Source organism: Hibiscus syriacus, unplaced genomic scaffold (assembly GCF_006381635.1).
Source record: "Hibiscus syriacus cultivar Baekdansim isolate YM2019G1 unplaced genomic scaffold, ASM638163v2 tig00116996_pilon, whole genome shotgun sequence".
Classification (NCBI taxonomy): domain Eukaryota; kingdom Viridiplantae; phylum Streptophyta; class Magnoliopsida; order Malvales; family Malvaceae; genus Hibiscus; species Hibiscus syriacus.
This window is the reverse complement of record NW_024063512.1, coordinates 2,733,577-2,751,978: the sequence shown is the minus strand read 5'-3', so window position 1 is coordinate 2,751,978 and position 18,402 is coordinate 2,733,577. Positions and strand designations below refer to the sequence as shown.

At 37.8% G+C, this 18,402-nt stretch overlaps 1 protein-coding gene and 1 pseudogene across 1 annotated transcript; both read left to right on the top strand.

Annotated features, from left to right (window-relative positions):
* Positions 1-281: 281 nt before the first annotated feature.
* Positions 282-1,988, top strand: LOC120193620. Its single transcript, XM_039196073.1, has one exon. The coding sequence runs from the start codon at positions 282-284 to the stop codon at positions 1,986-1,988; it is 1,707 nt and encodes a 568-aa protein (XP_039052004.1).
* Positions 1,989-4,728: 2,740 nt separating this feature from the next.
* On the top strand, positions 4,729-17,466 carry LOC120193749 (annotated as a pseudogene).
* Positions 17,467-18,402: the final 936 nt, after the last annotated feature.

The window sequence follows — 18,402 nt, the reverse complement described above, 5'->3', positions numbered from 1 at the left end:
GAGAATAATTATGAATCCTCTGCATTTCACTGCCCTGTAAAACTAGGTACTTAGTCTTCTAAGAACTGAATTTAACTTCTCCATTTGTTCTTTGTGTATTAAGATAGAATTTTAACAAGGGTATCTGTCAAAGTTCATTCATTTCCTGTTTTTACTCGTATCATATAATTGATATTGTTGAACTTTTGTGCTTTTACTAGATTGCTTTCCCCATTTGAATGAACAGAATTTGAACAAGGGTATCTGTCAATGTTTCAATTTGTAGAATGCCCTTAGCATAAATGGGAGAATTGGAATTTCAAAAACGTTGGGATTTCAGGAGGAACGATGATAATGACCCTGATTCTTCATTCGATGATTCGATATCGAGTGACGGGTCACTTATCAGAAAGCAGAAGCTGGTATCGAGATTGATTTCATTTGGTGATGAGGAGATTAGTGAAGTTAGCACACTTAAACTGAAGGATGATGAGAATCCTGGAAAAGCCGGCCAAATCGATGTCGGGAAAGTTAAAAAACGGAAAACAAGGAATAAGAGCAGCAGCAAAATGAAGAAGGATTCTCCTGAAAAAGTTGATTTGCGGAAGGGTGAAACAAGTGCTCACGATCATGCTCCATTGGATGAACTTAAAAACTTCATGGAGTCCTTGTTAGAAGACGTTAAAGTTACAAGAGAAAGTTTATTGAAATGGATGGTGGATGAAATGCAAAAGTTGGTGGGTGATCTAAGGGGAAAACCTGGTCACAATGATGACAAGGTCCAGTTGCAGAAAAGAAAAAGACCTAGGAAAGTTCAAGATCAACATGGGAAAATTCACCTGGAAAGCATGCAATCCCATCGTTTGACTAATTCCAAGAAATGTATCCAACTCCAATGCCATGTTGATTCTCAACACCAGAACAATTCGCAAAAGAAAAATAAACAGCAGGTGCTGATTCGAGACGAGAACAAGCAGCATCAGAATGACTTTGATTATGACATGGATAGATCTTTAGCTAGATACCCTAGAGGTATTACTGCTTCCGGTTCTACTGATTACTTAAATGCATTAGGAGATGGAGTCGGCTCTGGAAAATTTGTTGAGCTTATTACTTCATCAAATAGGAAAGGAGATAGGTTGTTGATATCTGGTGCGAAGCCAAATCATCAAACAAGTGATGCTGAGCAAAATGTTCAAGTCCGGAGTAATACCAGTGCTGTTTTAGCTATAGAAGCTAAAAAAGCTAAGGGTGGATCTTTGAAGAGAAGAGTAAAAGGCAAGAAAACCGTTGATCTTGGCGATCACCATCAAGTTCCTGAAGATCAAGCTGATCAAGGCCAAGCCATTAGAACGGAAGGAGCCGGTTCTAATGTAGAAAAGCTGGGATCATCTGTTCAAAATTTTCTATCTAGTCCCTTTGGTCAGGCCCCTTGGTCAATGTATCCAATGTTACCAACTTTTTTAACTGAGCAAATAGCTGCAAATCAAGGGCCTGATGCTTCATTATACAACTATGTTCTACCTAGAGCTGCTGAGATGAAAAGGTGCATGAATTCAGAAAGAACGAATCAAATGTTAGAGCCAGGTTCTAACCAAGGACCATTTCCAGTTGCCCCACCAGACGAAACCATTCGAAGATTCTCATTAATGGGATCGAGAAATATGGATTGCATTAATCAGAAAAACACCCCAACTTCTGGTACTGGAACTGGATTTCCTTTCCCACTACATCAGGGTACAGATTTTGGTTTAAGTATTTCAAATCCAAGGCAATTCAATCCAGAATATCCAAGACAAAACAACCCACAAAATCTTTCACAGGAAACTAGCAAACCACTGGGTTTGAAGATGAATGGAGGAGCTGCTAAGTTCTCTGGAGTAAGCTATAATTTATCAGAACATATTGCTGCAAACAATCACCATGGCAATCCAACTTATAAGTCTGATGGCAGACTCTTGTCATATCAGATACAAAACCTTAGAGATGGTCATCTTTTCCTACAGTAATAATTTTAGTTCAAACAGTTGGAACAAAGCCTCTTTTCAAAATTATTTAGGCAAATGGTTTCCCATTCCATGATGTTCATCGAAAGGGTGATCCTTTTGTTCATTTTTCTGTCGCTTTTGATCTATATAAACCTGAATTTCATGATTCACTGTTTATCTAGCAGAATATTTTTTGTGCTGCTAAAAATGATACTTCTTTTAACTGTTCTGTGTTCCATTGAATGTGGATGGAATCACTAAATAAGTTCGAAATTCCATAATATATATTATGTTATACATCTGATTCTCTTCCCACTTTAAAAGATCCCATCTGTCCACCATAAGTGACTGCCTGATTAAACAAAGGATTTTCCCCGCTTCCTCCTTATGTTGGAGCCTTTCGGATTTTCTTTCAAAAATTTAAAAATGACATCCCACCATTATTTTGAGTTGGGTTAATCTAAATATATAGATTCTTTTAATAAACCTATCAAAATATTGGTGTAATGATTATTTTTTTTATTAAAACATCAAAAGATTAATGTAATGATTATGTTTTTTTTATTTTTTATTAAAACTTTTTATCATTATGTAATAATGATGTCTTTTATATTTTTTTATTAAAATTTTTTATTAATGTCTTTTTCATTATTAAAGTTTTATATTAAAGTATTTTACATTTATTTCTTTAATATGGAAATAATTATTTATTTTTTAAAATTTTGTTATCTTTTATATTTATTTAATTATACATACATGTATAAAAAAACAAATATTAAAACATTCATTGATCCTCCGACGTTTCCTCCATTAGCTAGACTTATAACAACTCTATTATATGCAGAAACAATAATCAATCCCGTGTTTGACATTTCCATCCATTTTCTAGCTAATTGTACGGTTTTATAGATTTTTTTATAACCTGCCGTTCCAAATATATACTTATACTTTTGCTGGTTAACATCTAACTCCCGCACCAAGTCTGATCGAATTCGAAGCCATTGATCCTCAGATAGACCAAGAGTGACAGCGACTGATCGAAACCCGCAATTTCCGTTACCTATTACATCTTGTAAACTTGTAAGATAAGGACAGAAAATTTGTGGAAGTTGTTTCAAAAATCTTTCTGAACCAGGTCTGGCAAACAACTGGCTTACATATGAACTGTGTCTAGGGGTGTAAACGAGCCGAGTCGAGCTCGAGTATTGCTGAGCTCGACTCGACTCGAAAACTTTGAAATGAAGCTAGACTCGAAAACTCGCGAGCTTAAAATTTTCAAGCTCGACTCGAACTCGAAATCTTAAACTGAAGCTCGTGAGCAGCTCGAAAAGGCTTGAAATGAAAAAAAATTATTAAACTTAACTCGATTGAAGCCTCAAACTCAAACTCGAACATGAGCCTTAAATACAAGAAATCTTACTATATTTTTTTTATAAAAAAAATCAATACATAAATATTAATATTATTAATAATTTATTTCTAAAAAAAATAAAATCTTAATATATTATATTTTTCGAGCTGCTCACGAGCTTTTCGAGTCGAATATCGAGTAGCTCGTTTCGGCTCGTTAAGAACTCGAGTCGAGCTCGAGCTCGAGTCGAGTCCATTCGATCCGAGTATTTATCGAGCTTTGATCGAGTCAATCTCGAGTAGCTCGCGATTTGTCTCGTCTCATTTACAGCCCTAACTGTGTCTCGTGGATTCTTGTTTAAATCCGGGAACAAATCTGAAATTACACTTCTTTTTCTTTCGTATTCATTTCCCTCTTTTAAAAATGATTTTCCCAAAAGAAAAGCCCCACGATTTAGTCTCTGTCCCCCAATTTGTTGAAGAGCCCCCTTTGTTTTCGTGTTTTCTGCTTGCTTCCTCCCTTCGAATCGTTCGAATACCTCTATTTATAATGAGTTTTTTAGTTACTTTTGTAATAGATTCCCCACTAATTGATAAATAATGGTAGAGTAACTTTTTGCAGGTGAGTGAGATGTGTTTGAAGGTATGGACAGCTCGTTTGGTGCTGTGCAGATGAGTGAGATGTTTGACCTGGTAAGTTTAGTAGTGTACTTTGAGTTTAATAACAATAGCCTACATCATCTTGCAACACAGTTGATTAAACATTACAACTGAAAATCCGGGTTTTGTCTAATTTGGATAATGCTGTTAGTTTGAGAACCCTTTTACTTGCACAAAGGTGAGACCTTTGTTGGGGATAACATACCCACATGCATGGTCCAACTATGAACAAACATAACACGCGTCCCTGACGTTTTGATGTTGAAAGACTCTAGTTTTATGGGGGGAGAGAAGAGACCCCATTGAATATACTTTATCTCCTTTTGCAGTGGATAGATCCAAATCGCTGTCGAAATGCGAATTCATTACAAGGGATAAATTTTCCATTTTAAAATATTCAAGAAAAAGGATCACGTGATTCGTGAAATCACAACCGTCTTTCCTTGTTTTGATGTGCAACTTGAGAAGGCCAAATAATGCACTTTGGGTTTTGAGTATTTGACGGTTGCTTTGCGTTATCAGCTCACTTTCTTCCAAAGCCAGTAGATCCATCGCTCTCATTTGTTAACTGCCACGACTCTTACTCCTGTTCATTATTTATTTATTTATTTGTTGTCAATCTTAAATTTTATTGATACTAAAGAAGCAAGCAGAAAGCCAACAATCATTGATTTCTGTAATGCAAATAAACAAGGGAACTTCAAACAGTCCCTAAGCTAGAAGAAGTAAGAGTAGAAGGGAAAGCCCATCAATGGATTTGCGGTGTTTTTGCAGAGTCTTCCTTATAACAGCTCTGATTTCACTCGTCTGTCAGCCTTGTTCTGTTAGAGCCGGTGATATAGTACACGACGATGATTTAGCTCCAAAGAAGCCCGGTTGTGAGAACGACTTCGTTCTGGTAAATCATTCGAGAATTCTACTTTTTCTTCTACCGGTTCTCGTTTCTTTGTTTTCTCAACTGGGTTTTGCTTAAATTTCAGCTTGATTCCTTATTTTCTTCCCCATTAATTTGTTCCCCAACCTTGCCATTAGAAATGGAATCTTCAAGTCTCGAAGTAGGCATTTTGAATGTAAATAAGTTATTTTTACTTTCTAGTTGGTGATCGTATATTAGAATTCTGGATTCATAGTTACTGACTTATTGTTTGTCCAAGTGGTTTAGCTAGTAGAAGTTTTCAAAGTTGGAATGAGAGGTTGTATAAAAGCTATTTACTTCCACGTATTATATGGGATTTCCTGGCCTGTCTGTTAACTGTCATTTTGTTTCCCCTTAAGTTTAGAGTTCTCCATGATATTGGAGTGAAGCTGTTTTTTCAGCACCGATTTGTGCTATTTATCTTACCGAGCTTTATCATTGTTTTTATCTTGTCTATAGAGTTTAACTATCCTTGAAATTGATAGGTCAAAGTTCAAACTTGGGTAGATGGCATAGAGAATGCCGAGTTTGTTGGTGTAGGTGCCAGATTTGGCAGTACTATAGTGTCGAAGGAGAAAAATGCAAATCAAAGACGCCTCATTCTTTCTGACCCTCGAGATTGTTGTAGTGCCCTAGGAAGCACGGGGACGGCAAACTTGTGCCGTTTCAAGTACCCGATACGTCCCCGGTACGGGGACGACACGGGGACGGCTGAGGGACGTACCGGGGACGTGCCACGGTGGCAGGGTACGGCTGAACGGCGTCGGAGATGTTTCTCCGAGTTTTGGGGACGCTTCGGGGACGGCATGTGACTTTCACATGCGTCCCCAGGATATTTTCGTCGTTTTGCCTTAAAAAAACAACGGGAGCAGCATAACCTAATTGGAGGCTGCAGCTTTCGGCAACAATCCAACTTCTCTATTGGAGCTTTCGACAGCAATTGCTTCTGCTTCTTGAGCTTTTCGGCAACAATCGGCAGCAACATGTGAGTTTCTTCATTGCATTGAACATCATTTCGTTGTATTTGGCAAAAATGGTTCTCAAAATGGAATATTAATTTCATATGCCTTGGAGATGCTAAATCTTTCTTGTTGTCCTGGTTTGGTTATCCCTTCTCTAATTTTAGCCTGAGTTTGTGGAACATTGCGCTCTTTGGGTTTATATGGTCGATTTGATTGTGGAGGAACGATTCCCTTTTTAATAAGAAAATCTTCGGAGTTGACCAGATTTTTGAGTCGGCTATGGAAAGGATCTTGTTTTGGTGTGTTTTTGGCTAAATTATTGCTTCTTTACCCTGGATTTCTATAGGGCTGTTAACGAGATTATTACTTTGAATTAGTTCTTTTTTGTTTGAGTTATTGCTTGAAGAGAGTGATGTGCTTTAATTGTTGGGCGTTCTTATTGTTGTGAATTTGTTTTGGTTCAAGTTTGTTATTATTGTTCTGTTTTTTCCTGGATTTGCATTAGCCTGGCGTTCCTTTGCTTTAGTATTGAGGATTGTTTATGAATTTTATTGTTCTAAACTTAATATTGTTGTTTCAGTCTTGATATTTGACTTTATTTATGATTTTTTTATATGTATTTATAATTTTAAAAATATTTTATATGCCGTACCCTTGCCGTCCCCGTACCCTGTAATTTTAAAAATTGCTGTTTTCCGTCCCCGTCCCCGTATCCGTATCAGTGCAACATAGGTAGTGCCCCAAAAAATAAGGTTTGTTTTTTGATTGCCGTATACTCTTACATCTACTTGTGATCATGCAAAACAAGCTAGTATGATAGTAGATTTTAGTTACTAATACAATGCATAATTTTGATTTTGTTAGCTTGCTAATGATGTCATTATGGTGGACCGTGGCCACTGCAAGTTCACAACCAAGGCAAACAATGCACAGGCAGCTCATGCTTCAGCTGTTCTCATTATAAATAATGAAAAGGGTAATCAATATTTTTATTTTTATTTGATTCATGTGCTAATCAGTTGGGGTTTGGAAAAAATGTTCTTATGTCATTTTTCTGGAATTTTTACCCTTTTGGATTGCCTTGAATAGGTATGTGACTGGCAGTACTCACTTTTTAAATTATTGTTGGATGAATAGTTTGACCTTGAAAGATGACATACTGGAATACATGTGAGTTTCTTGCAGAACTCTACAAGATGGTATGTGAACCTGACGAAACTGATCTAGATATACATATACCCGCTGTCATGCTCCCTCAAGATGCTGGTGCAAGCTTGGAGAAAATGCTGACAAGTAATTCATCAGGTAAGCTTCTACTCTATTTGTTTTTTCTAAAAAATTTCACCTGCATATATGATCAACCTACCAAGGCTAGTTCTTGTTTCTTTCTAAATACTTTGCACTTTTGCAGTGTCTGTACAGCTTTACTCTCCGACGCGACCACTAGTTGACATAGCTGAAGTGTTCCTATGGTTGATGGCTGTTGGTACCATATTGTGTGCTTCATATTGGTCTGCGAGAAGCTGCTACTGAACAGGACAAACTATTAAAGGTCACCTTAAGTTAATTTTACATATTTTTCCATGCAGTGTGTCTGGAGTTGTATCATGTTTACAGCTATATTATGCTTATTAATTTGTAAACCTTATGTTGTAAATGCAGGATGCCATGGATGAAATTCCCGCCACCAAACCTGTAGGTTCTGGTGGTATTGTGGACATCAACATCACATCAGCTGTCTTATTTGTTGTTGTTGCTTCTTGCTTCTTGGTTATGCTTTACAAACTTATGTCATATTGGTTTGTGGAGCTCTTGGTGGTTCTTTTCTGCATAGGTGGTGTGGAGGTACAACTTTCTTTCATTGTCTGATTCCTGGTTATTATTCATTTATGCATGCATGCATATGAAGCTTCTCTTAATTTATGTTATAGTTTGGCATGCAAAACATCTTTCTCTAAACTTTAGCGATCTTTTTTCTGGCTTCTTCCAGATATTTCAAGGAAGTATTAGCATGTAACTCTAAAGTTCAATATATTTGCAGGGCCTTCAAACTTGCTTGGTTACTTTACTGTCGAGGTATTTGTGTGTTTCTTTCTTAGTATGAATTTAGTACCTCATGAGGTTTGCCTTTAGACAGCTTCCAAGTCATCCACTTGTTTTATTGTTGATTGATTCTTGTATATTTACTGTTGACCGTGTTTTGTTATTTTATTCTCTGCATGAAGCATGATATGGAAGGATGGTGATAACCATCAAAATATTATGAAAAGTTGAAGAAAACGATTTTGTTTGAAAACTATATTGGGTCTTAATGGGGTCAACACTCTTTAATAGATGAAGAAAAATGGTTGCAATTTGTATCTATGGATGCCTGTTTGATTGCCTAGATTAACGCAATTATGTACTTTTCAAACTTAATTGAATTAAATTGACTTGTCGTTATGAGACACAAACAGCTCGCAAAGGAATTGCATTGTGTCACAATCGTTGAGTTGATATAAATTAAATCCATGTTTATAAAAACATTCCTCAAAGTAGTATTATGGAGAGAGTTAGTGAGAGAGAGAGTAAGTCCGTCAAAAGTAAGGTTCCTGGCGATAACCTTAGAGAGGTTCATGGTGGAATTATTTGGTCAGCGTTCGTTGATAATCTTAGCAGGAGAGTGAGTCGTAGTGATTTATAGGCTCGTTTTAGTCATTTTGGTAAGGTTATTAAGGTGTTCATTCCGTTTATCAATAATAGACCGAAGTATAAGGTAAGCACGTTTGCTTTCGTCCATTTTGCAAGTAAGGAGGATCTGTGTAATGCAGTGGATAAGATGAACAACGTCCTGATTGATGGGAGGAGGATTTTAGTGGCTGTAGCCAAATATGAGAAAATATCTGGGTCGAAGAGACAGAAAGATGGGAGGGTTGATGGAGTTAATAGTGCTGGTATCAGTGGGGGAATGGGTAGAAGATTGCCTTCTCAAGCTGACAGGGTGAGGAGGATGGAGATGCTGGATAAGTTTCATGATGGGAGGTCCTACAAGGAGGCGGTGGTGGGGGTGTATAAAGAGCCAGAGGGTATTCATTTTAATTCGAAGGAGCTGAATAACACTAAGGATGTTTCCATCCCAGTGGAGGATAGGGTCTGGCTTAGATCGTCTCTTACTGGTATCTTCAAAGATATTTTTGAACTTCATGTTGTGCAGAAAGCGTTAAGGAATGAGGGCATCAACGTAAAGGTTGTTAGGTGGGGTTTTTCTAAGAATGCGTGCCTGGTTGTGTTCCAATCGGTGGAAGAGAAGAATTTAGCAATGGAAGGAAAATGGGAAGCTTTGTCCTTCTGGTTTGAAAGGTTGGAGCCGGTATTGGATGAGGAAAGCATTCCCCGAGCTTTTTGTACGATCTCCATGATAGGAGTTCCTTTAAATTGCTGGTCGGTTCCGTTCTTCACTAGGGTGGTATCCAGGTGGGGCAAGTTAGTGAAGATTAAAGATGAAACTGCTCAGAGAGTGGACTGCAGAGTTGCACAGATGCTTCTTAGGATAGTCAGCCCTTTTGACATCCCTGATCATACTTCAGTTACTACGAATGGAAGGAAATTTCTGATAAAAATTAAGGTTGATGGGGGGGATGATTTCTTTCCTGATTTTTCAGATCTGGCTGAAGAGGTTGTTCCAGAGGATCCTTCGGTTGAGAACTCCTCCGGATGGAGCACAGAGGATGGGCAGGCACAGCATGGAGGTCACGTGGGATGTCAGGAAATGTCAGAAATCCATAATAGGGTGCTGGAGTGGGTTGCAGACTCACAACGTGGTAATGTCACAGATTCCGAGAGAGTTGTCTCCTCTCCACATGAAAAGTCGGAAGATCTTTTTGAAAGTAATAAAAGCGGGAAAAGTATGGGGGGGGGGATCTTTTTAAGCTTGATAATGTTGACCGGGAGAGTGGGCCTAATTCAGGCCTTGGAGGGCTTCAGTTGGCTGGTATGGAGCAAGAAAACTGCCTAAACTCTATGGGCCGTAGTACTTTTTCATCAGATACAGTTAAGGATTCAGTAGGGGTTGAAGTTGGAGGAGGGGCTCCGGTTGGTTTAAAGCTGATAAGTTTAAGAGATGGTTCACAAACCTGCTCTGCAAGTTTGTTATCCATGAAGACTGCTCCGGTTGGAAGGAAATTCATCAGAAGTCATAAGAAAACTTATAGTAGGTCGAAGTCTAGAAAGATCTGGAATCAGGTTGTGAAAAATTGTAATAATGTGCAGGATTGTAAGGAAAAGTCACGAGGGGGTGTTCAATGGTGAGACAGGAAGAGCTTTAATTTATAGAGGTTGTCTTTCTGATGTTTCCGAGGCTGCTGGTTTTTCGATAAAGGAATTGGACAGTTCTTGGGTGAGCAGACCATACAGGAGAATTAAAAGGTCTCTATTTAGGGAAGCTGTTGATCATGCTAGTGTTGATACTGTTTCCTCATCAGCTTTTCCTTTGCTGGTTGAGGAAGCAATTGCTACATGGGAAATTAGTAAGATGCTGGGGATATCTTTCAAGGAGGGGAAGGAAGCTTTTATACAAAAGATTGTTGAATTGGAGAAAGGGTTGAGTGGGGCTATTTGACCTCGAGATTTGTATGTGGGCTTTCTGGGTTCTTTTTATTTGAGTATCATGACTAAGCTAAGTATCTTGTCTTGGAACGTTAGGGGTTTGGGTAAAAAAGAGAAACATAGAGTTGTGCAAAAACTTGTTTCTGAGAAAAAATCGTCGTTTCTTTTTCTTCAAGAAAAAGGGAGGAGTGGTTTGAATGGGTTGCAGGGGTTCGTTGAGTCTCCAGCAATAGGTTCATCTGGTGGTATGTTAAGTTGTTGGGATGATAATTTTTTTGAGATTGACGATCAGTTTATTCATAGGAGGTTTATTGCTGTTTTTGGAAAGAACCACCTTAGGTGTGGCTTCATAAACGTTTATGGTCCGTCTGTGGAGGAAGAGAAGGCTGCTTTTTTTGATGAACTGGAATTGTTTTTAAACGGGTTCAGTATCCCTTTGTGTGTGGGTGGGGATTTCAATGCCTATTTGAATGAAGAGGAGAAGTTAGGCAGAGGTCATAACAGAAATTCACTGGAAATTTTTAATCACTTTATTCAGCAAACGGGACTTATTGATTTGCCTCTTGTTGGGGGGAATTTCACATGGAGCAGTTATCGGGATTTGCCGACGGTTGTAAGACTAGATAGGTTTCTGGTGAACTGTAATTTCTCAGCAGAATTTTCCGGTATCAACCAGTTTCTTTTGCCTAAATCTATCTCCGATCATAATGCAATTTTCCTGGAGAGGGGGGTAGATAATTGGGGTAAGAGACCCTTTAGGCTGTTCAATTATCTATTGTCTGAGGATGGTTTTGAGAAGATGGTTGTTGAGTCTATTAAGCTGTTCAAAGAAGAAAATTCAAGAGTTGGAATTTTGAGTATGCTTAGGAATACAAAGTCTGCCATTAAGTGCTGGTCTGGAGATAGAAATCAATTTCCTCGAATGGACATCTCTATGTTAGAGGACAAAATTCATCAGATTGAAAAGGGGATGCAACATCATCCTCCTTCCAATGATGTTGTCATTTCGACAGAGTTGAGGCTTTTGAGAAATGAACTTTGGAGACTTCTTAGAATCGAAGAGCAAATTTGGGTACAAAAGTCTAGAGAGAAGTGGGTCAAAGGTGGTGACCGTAATTCAAAGTTTTTTCACACTTGCGCTTCCATTAGGAGGAGGTTGAACTCCCTGTATGCTCTAAATGTTGATGGTGTCATCACCAAAGATCCAGGTCTTATCAAGTCTAGTGTCAGGGAGCATTTCTTTAAAGCTTTTAATTGTTGCTCAACAATGGAAGTGGAGGGTATTAACTTAGATTTCGCAAAAATTTCCCTGCAACAGAACCTATTGCTAGAGAAGGAGTTTACGGAAGATGAGATTTGGGGGACCATTAATTCTTGTGATAGTAATAAAGCCCCTGGGCCAGATGGGTTGAACATGGGTTTTTTTAAGAACTTCTGGCTTAGCTTGAAAGGTGATATATTGAAATTCTTCCACAACTTCTATTTGGGCAAGGAGTGGGAGCATGGTATTAACCATTCCTTCTTAACTCTCATCCCGAAAGGTTCTAATGTTGGGAGTTTAGATGATTTCAGACCTATTTCCCTTGTAGGTGGGATGTATAAGATCCTATCTAAGTGCCTCGCGAGAAGATTGAGATGTTGCATCAATGATATAATCAGTGAGTCTCAATTTGCTTTCATTCCTGGGAGACAAATTTTGGATTGCTCTTTTATTGCTAATGAAGGAATTGATTTATGGAGGAAGAGAGGCTTGAAGGGTTGTGTATTTAAGGTAGACTTTAAAAAGGCTTATGATTCGGTAGATTGGGACATTTTATTTAAAGTTATGGCGAAGATGGGGTTCGGTTCTAAATGGTGTAGTTGGATTCGGATGTGTGTGTCAACTGCTTCGGTGTCAGTTTTAGTTAACGGGGTTCCTACTGATGAATTTCCTATGGCAAGAGGCCTTCGGCAGGGTTGTTCCCTGTCCCCTCTGTTGTTTAACCTTGTTGGAGAACTGCTTAACCTGCTGCTTCGTAAAGCAGTATCTTCGGGCCTTTTCAGTGGTCTGGTGGTTGGTAAAGATGAGGCCTCAGTCAACTTATCTCATTTGCAATTTGCAGATGACCTAATCATTTTCTGTATTGCTTCGAAGACTCAGATTGTTAATGTTAAGAGGATCCTTCGGGTGTTCGAAATTATGACTGGTCTGGAACTGAATCTGTCTAAGAGCAGATTATTTGGGATTAATATTAATGAGGAAGAGCTTCTTCAGTGGGCTAATGCTATTGGATGTCCTGTAGGACATTTTCCTGCGGAATATTTGGGGCTGCCTCTTGGTGCTAAGAGAAACTCTATGATGTTGTGGGATCCGGTAGTTCAAAAGTTTCATTCAAAGCTAGCCGGATGGAAGGCGAAGACTCTATCAATGGCAGGGAGGTTGGTATTACTGAAGGCAGTTTTGGGTTCCCTTCCTATCTATTTCATGTCCCTTTTCAAGATGCCTTCTTCGGTGAGTGTTAAGCTGAATTCCATCATGGCCAGATTTTTATGGGGAGGAGGAGTGGAGGCTAGGAAAATCCATTGGGTCAATTGGACAAAAGTTTGCTCCGATAAAAGTGTTGGAGGTCTTGGTGCTATGAATATAAGTCTTATGAATAGAGCTCTCTTAGGGAGATGGTCTTGGAGGTTTGCTAACGATAAAGACTCAGTGTGGAAGAAGTTTATTTGCTGTAAATATAATTTGGATCACAGTTTACTGCTGTTTAACGAGAAACTTCCTACACATGCTTCTTGGATTTGGAAATCGGTGGTCCTCAACCATTTCAAAAATGATCAGTTTGGAGCAAAGTTTCGTAGCAACTTTAAAGTCAGAGTGGGTGATGGAGGGAGCATTAGATTTTGGTTGGATAGTTGGGCACATGATTCCCCTCTTAAAGTGATTTTTCCGAGGTTGTATGTGCTGTCTATAAATAAGTATGGGAAGCTTTATGAGTTTGGGGAATTTCGATCTTCAGTTTGGTCTTGGCATGTTAATTTGAGAAGGAATTTGAGTGAATGGGAATTGGTTCAGTACTCTGATTTAATGACTCTAATCCACAATATCCCTCTTTCTCAGGAGTTATCGGATGGGTTGGTCTGGTATGGCAATGGGGAAGGTGTCTATACTGTTAGTTCGAGTGTTAAGTCATGCAGGCCTGTTGGTATAACAGATCCCTTTTGGAAGAAGTATGTTTGGAGGGGATCGGTGCCTCCTAGAGTGGAGGTCTTCTTGTGGCAGGTCGTGCACCAAAGACTGCCAGTTAAAGTTGAGCTACAGAGGAAAGGAGTTTCAACTATTGTGGATGTTGCTTGCCCTTTTTGCGGAGAGGCGGATGAAACCTCAACACATTTATTCTTTTCTTGCTCGGTGGTGTGGTCCTTATGGAATAAATTTTTGATTTTCTGGGGAGTTTCTTCAGTTTTTCAAGACAATGCTCACAGCTTTATGGTCGCTTGGGATGAATTGGTACCTAATTCGAAAATTTGGTCCTTCATTCCGGGGGTGGTTTTATGGACAATGTGGAAGGGTAGGAATGCAATTGTGTTCGAGGGGGGGAAGGTAGATCAGATTGATTTATTCTTTTTGGCAAGGTGTAGACTGGCTGCTTGGTTCTTAGCTTACTACAAGGTTGTATCTATCCCTAAGGACTCTCTTATTTGTGACCCTACACTTGGGGATTGCTGCTCCTTATTAAGCTCTCCTATTATCAAAACTGTGTCCTGGTCTAATCCTCCAGAAGGATTTATTAAGCTGAATGTGGATGCGGCTGTGGCTGCAGATTGGAGGAAGAGTGGTGTTGGGGGCATTCTTAGAGTTCATGATGGTTCGGTGGTGGGCTCTTTTCAAGAGGCTGCTGGTCCAGGTCCTCCTGTTTTGTTAGAACTCAAGGCAATTATGAAAGGGTTATCTTTCTTTGACTCGTTTCAGCAGCGGTTTAAGGAAAGGTTAATTGTTGAATCAGACAGTAAATTAGCAGTGGATTGGGTCAAGAACATCGACCGTTGTCCCTATGTTTACTTAGACATTGTGACAGCTATTGTTGGCAAGGTTAGTGGACTGAATAGTAGTATTAGATGGGTTGCTAGGTCAGCCAATGTTGAGGCTGATAGTTTAGCTAAGGCTGGTATTGGATAGATCTCTGTTTTGTTTAGTTGGGTTTCTATTAGGTTTTGGGTTGCTTATTTGTATGATAGATTGTATGGTTGTTTTAAGTCTTTGTAACTTGTGGTTATCAATGAATTATTGAGGCACTCTTTTCCTCCTTCCGCTGATTAAGGAGCACCGTGTGATCCTTTAATCATGAAGGGGGTTTTTTAAAGAGGCCTACTTTCCTATCAAAAAAAAAAATTGACTTGTCGTTTCAAGGTTGTGAATAATTTTTTACATCTCACAGGTGGTTCAAGCATTCTGGAGAATCATACATTAAAGTGCCTTGTTTTGGAGCTCTCTCTTACCTTACATTGGTTGTTTCCCCCTTCTGCATAGCATTTGCTGTCGTTTGGGCTGTTTATCGTGATGTTTCCTTTGCTTGGATAGGTCAAGATATATTGGTAACGATATAGTTTCTTTTTAATTTTCCTAATATATTTCAAGATTACTGAACTTCAGTTATGTGAATGATTAAAAATCCCTTTTTTTGGTCTAGTTTTTTGTGCTTTCATTTACCGAGGCTCTAAATTTTGGGTTTTGGCTAAAGGGTAGCTACCATCATCGCTAATAATAGGCAAAGATAATTTGATCCATGAGTCTTAGTGAGTTCAGTAGCTATGTTTAAGACACCCTATGTACCCTGTCTTGTGGTGTAACATTTTTCTTCCCATAACTGGAAAGAGTGCAAGTTTATGTTTCAACTAATAGATGATTTATTCCTCTTCTAGGTTCAAAATAGACTTTTTTTTTGCTTTCCATCTTAAGTGCATGTATTAACAACACCATGCCAACGAATGATGACTACAACCACCATTTAGGTGGATGGATATGAGTCATACTGCTTATTCCTAGTTCTTGTATTTATCTCTCTTTCTTGCTTTTTTTTAATAAGACGTTGATGCAGGATTTACATGACTGAGTTCAACTTTTTTTTTTCCTTCTGGGAATTGCTCTGATAATCACAGTTCTGCAAATTGTCCATGTACCTAATCTCAAGGTAGCATTACAGCTTTATTTACTCCCATCTCATTCTATTTTAGACTTGTATGGACCCTCATTAGATTCCTTAGTTTCTCTCTTCGGGATCCTAAAATTATTAAATATTCAATGTTTTTTTTATGAATACAGATATTTCTAGGTAACAATTTGTTATTCTGACATATTTCTGAATCAGGTGGGAACAGTTCTACTAAGTTGTGCCTTCTTATACAACATCTTTTGGGTATTTGTTTCGAAAAAGTTGTTCCATGAAAGCGTGATGATTGTGGTAAGTAATCCACCTTATCAAACTCTAGCCCATGTGCTATATTAGAATTAGAAGGTTAGTCTTTAGACTATTAAGGATATTCAAAATATGAAAGGCTAGAAGGTAATATTGATTGCTTGTGTCTCTTTCATAGGTAGCTCGTGGGGATAAAAGCGGGGAGGATGGCATCCCAATGCTACTGAAGATCCCGCGCATGTTTGATCCATGGGGTGGTTATAGTATAATAGGATTTGGTGACATTCTTTTACCTGGATTGTTGATAGCATTTTCACTCAGGTTTGGACTGCGCTCTTTGCTTGTTAAACCTATTCTTAATGTTGCTGTTCTGCACATGCAAACTTGTACCTTAATATTCGTGCCTGACTTCTCGGAGAAAATGCCCTTCCATGCTTCTTCAAACAATCTGTTTACCCTCCCATGTTGCACAGTTTTGTTTAAAATATTTAACTAGTTAACACGGAGCATTTTAAGCCCAATACAATTTTTAAATGATTATGTAATATAGCATATCAAGAAAACAAGTGCAATGCCCACGATGCAATATCTATGGAGTGTATAATGTTCAAGGCTACAAGTATGAGATTCATGCATCATTTTCCTGACCAAGGATTATCTGAAATATTATTTCTCTTCATCTCTTTAAGCTGACAGAAATGGCGAGCTTTTTCTTTTCTGCTAATTTTCTAATTTCAAAGGCTGCTTTTTTGGCCTTTGAATTCTCAAATTGTCACTGATTTATCAACTTAGTAGTTAGAACTCAAACCACTGTGTGTTTAAAGGTATGATTGGCTGGCGAACAAGACTCTTCGAGCTGGCTACTTCTTGTGGGCAATGGTTGCATATGGCTTAGGTAAGAGTTGATGAAGAAATCATGTTGATCCAATTAACAGAAAGAAGCATATTTTTCTTGTTAGAGTGGCCAATAAGACTTTTTTTTGTGGACAAAGGAATTAAAACAATTCTGAAATTTCCCTTGACGTTGCCGTTACCGTCATTCACCTGAATTTTGCAAATGACAGTTTTCTACTCCTTTCTCAACCCATGGCAGGTCTTCTCATTACATACGTGGCTCTAAATTTAATGGACGGACATGGTCAACCAGCACTCCTTTACATTGTTCCTTTTACATTGGGTAAATTTTGTTTACCAAAAGCGGTTGTCTGAAATTGAAAGCTGCAGTCCATTTCTCTCAGCTTACAAAAATTCTGTACCTTGTTGCAGGAACCTTTATAACCCTAGGAAAAAAGAGAGGTGATCTAAGAGTCCTCTGGACAAGAGGAGAACCAGAAAGACCCTGTCCCCATATCCGACTCGATCATCAGCATCATGAAGAGCTGGGCGATGACGACAATTAGTAAGACCCTTGTCCTTTAATTGTATTGTAGAAATTGCTGTGTGACTGAGGCCGGTTCATTACTTTAGCTCTAGCATAAGTCTTGATGCTCTTTGAAGCTAATGAGATGGGGCATGTTATCAATTAACAAAGATAGTGTGTCGTTCAGAAGAAAACAAAAAGTGTGCATCTGATAAGCTTTAAAGAACCTGCACCGTTTACTTCAATTTGATGCAAAGTACTTATTTCCATATGGAATTTTTCAGAGTTGGAACTGAAAATGTAATTGTGTTTCGATTAAATAAAAGGATAAGTGTCGGAACCGTCTTTCGGTTGGACCCGAAATTGGGCTTCGACTTAGGAAAATGGATTATGAGTCGCCACTGATCTTTCATTTTAAAACAAATAGGTAGATCGAATACCTTATTTCTTACCTGATTTATGTCTTACCAAAGATGTATCGGATTCAAGAGTCGGTTACAGTCAAGGAAGGGTTAGCACCCTTGAACTGCCCTTTCGGTACTACGTAATTTCCAGTTGTCTTTAATTAAGAAAATTGAAAGCTTAAATTAAAAGGTAAAATTCGTCTTGATTACTTACCTCTGACTGATCTGAACGAAAACCCTTTAGCAGTTAAAAAATATTAGTTTTATAAAGTAAAAATGAAAAAAAAGGAAAAGAATGTGCATTAAGTAGAGGTACTTCAAACATAAGAAAAGAAAAGCAAATAAACACAAAAAAGATGACCACATAAACAAATTAAATAAAAATTAAAAGGAAATAAAAAGCATCAAAAATATATATATATATATATATATATATATAATAAATGAAATACAGTAAAGCAAATAGTGATAATAATAATATAAAAAAATAAAAAATGAAAAAAATAAAAGAAGGGATGATTTAACAAAATATATAATAATAAATATATAAAACATATAATAACAGTAATAAAATATATAAATAATAACGATAATAAAGGCAAAAGAATAATGAAAAAACAATATAGTAAAAAAATAAAAAAATAAAAAAAGTATAATATAATAAAAATAAAAATAGAAAAAAATAATAAAAATAAACACTAAAAGATACAATTAAATATATATAATAAAAAAGGACTAAAATAAAATGAAAGTTAAATTGGGGGTCGAATTCAAAGAAAATCGTGGATTGAAATTGATTTAGGGGG